Raw genomic sequence first — 9513 nt, 5'->3', positions numbered from 1 at the left:
CAACTCTTGGACATAAAGTCTTCTTTTTTTATAGGGAAATTTTGCCTGTGTTTATTACAGAAAACAGAAAATGATATGTGAGGCAGCGTGGTGAAATCAGGCACTCATCAAAATAATGATATTGAAGAAACTTGCTTTTTCTGCCAATTTATCAAATTTTTAAATTTTTTTTATTAACACCATTGTTGTCCAGTCAAGAACATATTTTGTGTGGATTTAAGTTGGCGGGTGCTCTGGTGGGGTGTGTTCCTTCTTTCCTATGAAACATCTATATCGTCCTGATCTCTCCTCCTTTTTCGCTACTCTCTTGTAACACCTCTAGACTTCAGCACTTCTATGACCTTATTGTATTGCAACTGCCGTAAAACTCTTACTAAAACATGAACAAACTCTTACTATTTAAACAAAAATCCTCTTTGTCGTTGTGGTAGTCCAAGAAGACAACTCCAACAACAATGCGGCAGCGACGCCAGACAAGGGGCAGGGTGACGCAGGAGAGTCGGGAGCCGCTGGCGGTATTGAGCCCGACCTGAAGGACCTCCCTGAAGTGCCCCAGCATGCCCAGTACCTCCTCATTGGAGCAGGCACTGCCACATTCGGAGCTTTCAGAGCGATCAAGTCGAAGGACCCCACTGCAAAGGTGACTGATCGTGTTGTTGGCTTTATTAGTGTTATTATTATTATTAGACCTATTATTATTGTTGTTATTGTCATTGTTATATGACATGTTGTCAATGATGACAGTTACGCTTTGCTCAGAATTTTTAAAAATGTTTAATGGACAAAAAGATTAATATTTTGATTTAGAGTATGAGGTTAGACATTTCTTTTTCAAGCAAGAGTTCACTTTGATGGTGTCAAAATATAAAAATGATTATCCTTAGTTCTTGTGTTCAGACTTTTTTTTTTTTTTTTTTGGTTTACCATCACAGATTTTGGTAATTGGTGAGGAAAGTGTTGTGCCATACATGAGGCCCCCTCTGTCAAAAGAACTGTGGTTCAATGACAACAAGGAAGAAGTTGACAGCCTGCAGTTCAAACAGTGGAATGGAAAAAAGAGGAGGTAAAGATATGTTTAACCATAATTAATCAATATTTTGTTCTTGACTCCTATTGGCTGTAACGACCCGCTCCATGTCATTTTCATTTACCTCTGTCCACAAAAATGACACACAGCATGTCACTTCCATTTACCTCCTCTAATTAAGTACAGATTTCCATCCAATTCTCCAAATCCATGTTTTTGATATTGGTAAAGTTACAAACAGACATGAAGATTTTTCATTTCTTTATGAGAATTTGAACCTTGAAGGTGTATGTTTTTTTTCGTGGCTGCATGATGTGTCATCAACAATTTTGGATATAAAATGCAATTCACTTTCCAAATCAAGATTGTTAATCAAACCCACCCCCCACCCACAACATACCTGCCTTTTCTGAATTCAAGCTCCCTGATGTCGCTGGTTGTTAAATTTTGGCATGTAAATGAGATAGATCTCGATTTAAAAGTGTCATTTTTTTTATAGTAGAGGGTTTTACGGCGCTTGCAACTGCATAAGGTCATATGAGCGCCAAGGGGTGGGTGTCAACAGAGAAGTCCTTACAGGGAATCAGACTTTTACTGCTCACCTCTGTAGCCTCAACAACACAAAGTCTGCTTCGACTATCAAGGTACCCCGGAATTAGCAGGTCACAAGAGAGTGACAAACATACAAAAGAAGTAGAGGAAAATGACAATAGTAAGGATCAGGAAAGAAAAAGCAGCAGTTCCCTGTTGAGATCAGGCACAGTTATGAGCATGACATGAGTCAGCCCATTTACAATTCTACTGTGCTTGAACAAGAAATGTCCCCCCTTTGGGAATGGCCTAAAGACACTACAGTCAGTGGCACTGCCCCGGGGGGACAAAACTGTCAGTGATATTTGAATGTGTATGCGAGTTCTGAGTACCAGTGCAGACTTAATCCTAGCTGTACAGGAAAATCCATGAAATTAATTCTGGCTGATAATAGTTAATTAATGCATGCTGGATACACAGAGGCCACTTTTATTTATGATGTATTGTGCTGTTTGTGCAACAGCTGGAAAGGTATCATTGCATACATCCCTATGTCTGTCTGTCTGTCTGTCTGTCTGTCCAGCTGTCTGTATCTTTCTCCCTTCCCTCCCCCTCACTCCCTCCCTCTCTCCCTCCGTCCTTCTCTCTCTCTCTCTGTCTCTGTCTCTCTCTCCCCCTCTCTCTTTCTCTCTCTCTCTATCTCTCTCTAATCATCCCTCTCTCCCCCCCCCCCTTTCTCTCTCTCTCCCTTCTCCATGGGATTGCATTATTTGAAAATGTGTGCTCTTGTTTGATTTGATTTGATTTTTTACTTTCAGTATATTCTATGAGCCAAAGGAATTTTTCGCTGACCCCAGAACACTCAATACGTTAGAGAAGGGAGGCATTGCGCTGTTGACAGGGAGAAAGGTTAGCCTGACTGAAAATCTTCTTTTTTTTTTCTTGTTCTGCGTTTTTTATCAAATCCTTAAAAAAAAATATTGAGTTGACAAATACTAGATACAGTCGATTTTAGAACTGCGAAATATGTTTCAAGCCTAAGAAAGTGAGACTGCTTTACTTTACTTTTATCCGCCACTTATACCCTTTTCGGTGTCGCGGGAAGAAAGAGACATCTCTCTGTCGCAAGCCGGAGAGCTTGGGTCAGGGGGATGCTGTGGGTGGTTAATGTTTCCCTGACTCTATCTATCCAGGTAGTGAGACAAAAAATCAAAAATACAAAAATCATTTTATCAATAGTAGGAGAAAGTGTCTCCTTTTTCTTGCGTTAAACTGTTTTAAATGCTGCTGAAGACTGAGCTTGTTTCATTTCCCTTTAACTCGGCATCACTTCGTGAAATTCTTGCGCTCTCAACTTGAGCATGAGCTTAGCTATAATATTACGTTTGCATTTGATTTGAATATGTGGTCTTTTTTCTGTTTTGCTATCTCTACAATTCTAATAAATTATTTATAAATGATTTACACTTTATTTCCAGGTTGTGAAGGTCGATGCTTCAAAGAAGAAGGTCTGGTTAGCCAGCGGAGAAACACTCACCTACGACAAGTGCTTGATCGCAACCGGTAACGGCATAGGCCTTGTGAATCCGAATTTTAGAAATAAATGTGAACTGTTCAAAATTGTTAGTTTTGTGTAAGACCAATTACCACCACCCCCCCCCCCGTGGCTTTTTAATGATGTCACTTCTTCATTCTATTTATACAGCCAGAAATTTCTAAGCCGAGACGGTGTCCTTGATACTTTTCTTTCTGTCATGAACACCAAGGAGAGTCATTTTGCATTTACTGAAGAATTTTTCGCTACTCTCTTTTGTGGAAGATTTAGATGTCAACATTCTGGCTAAACAAATACTCTCAGTCATTGGATTTTATTTTTAAAATTTATTTTTTTTACTTCCATATTTCTTGAGTTCTTTTATTAGATACTCATATAACAAAGTCGTTGATGAGGATTTGTCTGATGGTTTGGAAAATGGAAAAAATACAAGTTGGTAGAAAAAGTCAATGTGCGAGAAAACTTGCTGGTCCTGCATGGGATCTGGCTTTTACTCTCAAATGTCTATCCGAGTTGTTTTATGCTAGAAAAATTCTGAAATTATGCAAACTGAGCCCAAAAATGTGAAATTATGCTATTCTGTTAATTTTAACGAAGAATGATAAAGGGAAATAATCAGAAATTAAGCACACAAAAAATCAAATTTTGTGAAATTATGCGGGGTGCATAAAACCACGGGGACAGAAATGTTCCCATCATGTGCAGGTGAATTCCAATGACAACAATGTTTGAAGTGACATGTTATGTACTGGGTTGTGAGGTTGTGTTTGTGATGCTCCCTTCTCTGACATGTTATGTACTTCAATTCTTTACAGACTCTTTGTTATGGGAAATCAAGCGGCAAATGAAAAACTACCGGTTGGCAATGCCTGTTAGAAGGTGGTTTGAGGATATTGGCAGATTCCTGCCGGGGTGTCACATAATATTGTCTAGTCCAGATTTCTGATTGTTGTTAAAAGTCTTTTCAAGTTTTAAGATTTTAGGGAAATAGCCCCTTTACACTGTTCAATTTTTCTTTTCAGGTGGTAAACCCCGAAACATTCCAGTCCTAGCAAAGGCTGACCCAGAAGTTCAAAAGAGGACTGTTCTTTTCAGAAATGTAAGAGAGCTGGTTGTTGTTTTTTGTTGACTTTAAACTTTTGCAGTCTAATGAAAAAGTAACTTGTTTTCCTTTGTTTAGCACTTTTTTAATGAGAAAAGTAAAAGAAAAGGTGTATCTTTTCATTTGAATAAGTTATACACAGCAATAAGAGTTTTAGTTTACTTTTAATAAGAGTTTTACAACACTTGCAACACGAATCAGTCATATAAGTGCCAAAGATTAGAAGTGTTGCTACAATAGAGTACTATACAAAGGATGGGAGGAGGAGAGATCAGGCAGATGATGTTAGCTATCCAGTAGCATTTGAGCGTTAACTCTTCTGCATGATGCCATCGGTAATAGTTTTAAGGCAGATGAATGTTTGATAGGAAAGAATGAGCTAACCACAACAGAGCACACGCCAACCCCCCGCACATCAATAAGAAGTAGGTAGAAGGTTCTTATGCAACAACTATCTAGGCAAATATAATCCTCAACGCCTGTAGATAAATCCTTGTCATCATAATGTGTCTCCTGTGAAGGGTCACTGACAGGGCTGTTACTTTTTGTCCCCAGGTTGAAGATTTCAAAAGTCTTGATAGAATGACCCAGGCTTCAGAATCTATCGCCATTGTCGGTGGTGGCTTCCTGGGCAGTGAACTGGCCTGTGCTCTGGGGAAAAGAGGTGTGTTCTTCATTGCATAAACCTCCATTTCTTTTCGATGTTCTTGATTTTGTTTGTATAGTAAGAGATTTTGAAAATGTTTTTCCCTTTAATTTGCTCCGGATAAAAATTTGTGGCAGAGGAAAAAGAAATGACATGATGATCACGAATAGATAAAATTCTGTCCAAGCTGAAAACACTTCTCATGTTTCTAATTCTCAAGCTTCAGAGCGTTTAAAATGCTTCCTGTTCATTTGGTCATGAGCTGTAATTTGTCTTTGTGAGCGTAACAAAAGTTATGTTTGCATTTGTTCAGTTTATGTCATCAGTATCACATCTCTTAAAGTTTTAAGTTAAACTTGTTCTATATATAGTTGTGAAATGGTGGCAATCTGGAACTGAAACAGTACTGAAAGAACAGTAATATCTTTACCAATTTAGCATAAAATGGATGGAAATTAGAAATTGTTTCTGTACTTAAAATGATTTTTTTTTTTTTCTTTTTTTCAGGCAAAGACACTGGACTAAGAGTTTATCAGCTCTTCCCAGAAAAAGGTAAGCTATTTTCTCTTCCTCAGAATTAGTTGACAGGCTTCCTGTCAATTCATATTTTAGCACAGTAGTGTGTTGTAATGTTGTTTATAGTTTAGTTTCTGGGGGAGGGGGCTTTTTTTTTTTTAGCAGTGTTGGGATGCTTTCAGCCAAAGCAGTGTAAAAAAGTTTTTGGCAATACAAATTTCAGAGCTTTGACTCTAGATTACTTTCCTTTGATCTTGAAATGATGCACATCTGTCACTGGTTGTATGGTTTGTCAGACCTGTTCTTCTTTCTTGATCTCTGGCACCTAGAAACATGTCACGAAAGAGGCGCCTCTTTATTGTGCTTTTGAGTGGTCCAATTTTAGCATTTTAGAACCAAACGCCTTTTTTGTGATTTAGAGAAATGAATTGTCCTTGTTTTTAAAATCTCACATATTGTTAATGCTTTATAAGTAAGTGGTCGCCTCAGAACTATTTTGTCCAAAGTGCCTCTTCACTTAAGTACACTTTGGACAAAATAGTTCTGATGTGACGGAGTGTTGAATAATTCTGAGATATAATTATGGTTTTTCTCTTCCAGGCAACATGGGTCGTGTTTTACCTGAGTATCTGAGCAAGTGGACAACAAGAAAGGTGGAAAATGGTACGTCTGACCCTAACGTTAGCCTGTTCACTTCCCAAGACATTTCTAGTTTCAAGGCATTTGCCCTCAGACTAGCTTTGACAAATGAAGCTACTGATTGGGCCATAGACTGTTTTTGTTGGTTATCATTTCTGTGGTAGCTGTTGACAGTTGTTACCTTCTTTTCTACTCCACTCATTTCAGAACCAAGTTTGTGCAAGACATGAATAGAATGATAAACAAATTACATAGCATAGAGTCTTTTCTCAAAACCAGTGAATATTTATATTTTAGGATAATTATTTCTAAAGCTGACTCGCTAAATGTACTTTTCTTAACTAGTTTGTAAAAGTATGCCATTATAGTAGTGAAAATGCATAAATAAGTATTTTCACAATTGCTTTATATATAGCTTGTATTTTATATCCCAAAATCTGATTTTGTTTTCATTTGAAGAGGGCGTGACTGTACTCCCCAATCACACTGTCTCTGGCGCTTCTTTCAAAGATGGAAAAGTTGTCATTGCTACGAAGGAAGGCGGGTCTGTAAGTAGCTTTATTTCCCTCATTATCAGTTTTTTGTAAGTCTTTTCACTGACTCGTTTATTGTTCTTTGAGGTAGTTTTCATTTGTACAGTCTTTTTTTAAAGCTTGATGTGTGATAAACGTAATTCATCACTGTTTTTTACACTTTCTATGCCTTTTTGGTAATGTATTTTCTTTTTATGTTTGATAAAAATCCCATGGATATAATCTGTATCTAGTAAACTAGTGCTGACTTGTTTCCGTGGTCAATCTGTATCAAGACTACGGACTTTATAGACCCCTTAATTGTATTTAATTATTTTTATTCATTTTTTAATATATATCTTTTTATGCCCCCATCAAAAGAATTGAGATCATCCAGGAAGTGGACGTTCAGCCCTGCCTGTCAGGGTCAACCCAGGCTGAGAGGGGTACAGCTTCCTAGAAGAAAGAACGAGATACTCAATGAAAATTCTAGTCACTCAGGAATCGAAGCACCCGATCACTAAGCCACAGACCTTTGAAATGGATCACCTTTGAATTCTGCCTTTATTTTTTGTTGTACGGCATTAATTTTATGATCATGCTAAAAGGACTATTGCGCAATATCCAGGTGTGTGTGGACGGCGTTGTCGCTGCTGTGGGTCTGGAGCCTAACATTGAGCTGGCCCAGGCGTCGGGACTTGAAGTGGATCCGGTGAACGGAGGGTACCTAGTCAACGCCGAGCTGGAAGCGAGAAGGGACTTGTGGGTGGTAAGATCTTTTTAAACTTTGTTTCTCGCAGCAAGAGATATAAATAAGGTTGCTTTGCATTACCAAAGTTTTTTCAAATTAATGAAAATGATGTTTCCGTGTATAATAAATGTAAAGTCACCGTAGAATGTTCTTTGTTCAGTTGGTGTAGTATACACGGTGTAAGTCATTGTCCTGGTGAAGCTTAGATTAATGGAAAAGCTGGTGTTTTATGTATTATTCATCTGTCAAGTGGCCCTGTTGAAGACCCTGATTGGTTTTTGCATCAAAGCCACCCCCCCCCTCCCCCTCCCTCCCAACTTCCAAATTATGACCATTCAGTTGTGATTATAGTCATCAGTGGTGATTCTAGAGGCAGCAAAAAGAAAGCTAAATGCCCCAAGATCCCAACCTAAGCCGAAGAAAATCAGGCAGTCTTGCAGATTTTAAGCGAACTTCTCTGTTTCCATGTACCCAGTACCACAATTGTCAACTTACGGTGTAAATAGAGAAGTAAAGAAGGTACAGAAATAGTGAGAGCGTTTGGATTTAGAGGATTTCATATCGGAGCATAATGTTGTGAAATGTTTACACTTCCCAGGCCGGAGACGCTGCGTGCTTTTACGACATGAAGCTTGGCCGTCGTCGCGTGGAGCACCATGACCATGCTGTGGTCAGCGGGAGACTGGCAGGGGAGAACATGACGGGGGCCGCCAAGCCTTACTGGCACCAGAGCATGTTCTGGTCAGTGTGTGGAGCTTGTGGTCAATATGATTTTGTCCCTTTTGGTTCTATGGCAAAAAATTGAAGGATAAACCTTGCTTTTTATAAAGACAGTTTTGTTGTGAGGCTGCTAGTCACATGTTTTGATCATGTGGACTTCTTGGATAGTGCAAGCAAGATTATGATGTGTCTATTTTTGGGTTCTGCTGAATAATGCTGGGGATTTAACTTTCGTTATACTTTTTTCAAAGGTATGGTTGCAATTTTGCTTTCTTGACTATGTTCATTCTGCTTGCTGTTTTAGTTTAATCACTTTTATTCATTCTAAACGGCATCAGTATAATATGGCTTCAAGTTGAATCCTGTTCCCTGTTTTACAATTTATTCAAATGTGTTAGAAATTTACCAAGACGGAATTTTTGTGCATACAAATAGAGTACTTTTGTTTCATTTGGAAGAAAAGTGTGGGGTTTATGCATGGTTTTGACAGTCATCGTGTTGTTATATTATCCAACTCCAGGTCAGATCTTGGTCCAGAGGTTGGCTATGAAGCGATCGGCATCGTGGACTCGTCCTTGCCTACAGTGGCTGTGTTTGCCAAGAGCACGGAACAGGATACTCCGAAGGCTGTGGTAGAAAAAACTGGGGAGAGTCTGAGATCTGAAACTGAAAATGTGAGTCAACTTTTGTCTTACTGGTATATCTCAGTCATATGGCTCGATTTCCTCCATGTGTGTGTCATTATTGTTGTAAATCATATGGCTTTGTCAGACCTCCAGTTTGGATTATGTAGGCTCCAGCCTAACACTGAAAATATCTGATGGATCAAATCTTGGAATGAACAGAATTTGTAAATAGCAGGTCTTTTATGCTTGTTGTATTCTTAACATGGTGACCTCCTCTTTATTAAAAAAAAAATCACATGCCAGCTAATACTATTAGCAAAATTTATTATATTTTACTTCTAACAAATTCAGCAAGATATTTATGCACCCCACGATCTTTGTCTGGTCTTCTTTACAGGCCATCATGGCTGCATCAATGAGACTAAGTAAAGTAGGCAGACTGAACAGACTAAAGTCTCCTGGAAAAATTATCACAAGTTGTATTGACAAGACATAGAAAATCAAGTCCGATCTTATAAATGCTTCTAATACCACCAGTGTAAGAATTTTCTATTGCTGCCTCTCAGTGCAGGCTGGTTTGGCTAAATTTGATCATATTAATTGTAATGTAATAATAAATTGACTTCATCTTTTGACAGTTTTTGAAGATTTATTTTGTAACTGTCTCTCCTTCCCTAGACGGCATCACCCGCCCCTCTACGCACTCCACCACCATCTTCTCCTCTGGACTCTGAGGACTACGGCAAAGGCATTGTGTTTTATCTGAACAAAAGCAAGGTTGTTGTGGGCATTCTACTGTGGAACACGTTCAACAAAATGTCCATTGCTAGACAGGTAAGTTCAGATCTCTCTCTCTCTCTCTCTCTCTTTGTGTGTGTGTGTGTGTGG

At 38.6% G+C, this 9513-nt stretch overlaps 1 protein-coding gene across 2 annotated transcripts in view; it reads left to right on the top strand.

The window, feature by feature from the left end:
• Positions 1–9513, top strand: part of LOC100533557 (programmed cell death 8) — a 16922-nt gene that overhangs the window by 5175 nt on the left and 2234 nt on the right. For both annotated transcript variants that reach the window (XM_013090434.2, XM_005112456.3), the window contains 13 exons: positions 432–640; positions 933–1063; positions 2377–2467; positions 3037–3121; positions 4136–4212; positions 4771–4879; positions 5369–5413; positions 5978–6040; positions 6476–6564; positions 7157–7297; positions 7878–8020; positions 8520–8673; positions 9304–9459. In XM_013090434.2, the coding sequence (XP_012945888.1) occupies positions 432–640; positions 933–1063; positions 2377–2467; positions 3037–3121; positions 4136–4212; positions 4771–4879; positions 5369–5413; positions 5978–6040; positions 6476–6564; positions 7157–7297; positions 7878–8020; positions 8520–8673; positions 9304–9459 (1493 nt within the window). The remainder of the gene's footprint in view (positions 1–431; positions 641–932; positions 1064–2376; positions 2468–3036; positions 3122–4135; positions 4213–4770; positions 4880–5368; positions 5414–5977; positions 6041–6475; positions 6565–7156; positions 7298–7877; positions 8021–8519; positions 8674–9303; positions 9460–9513) is intronic.

Source organism: Aplysia californica, unplaced genomic scaffold, assembly GCF_000002075.1.
Source record: "Aplysia californica isolate F4 #8 unplaced genomic scaffold, AplCal3.0 scaffold01279, whole genome shotgun sequence".
NCBI lineage: Eukaryota > Metazoa > Mollusca > Gastropoda > Aplysiida > Aplysiidae > Aplysia > Aplysia californica.
Note: the sequence above shows the minus strand (reverse complement) of the source record. Positions and strands in the feature narration are given on the sequence as shown.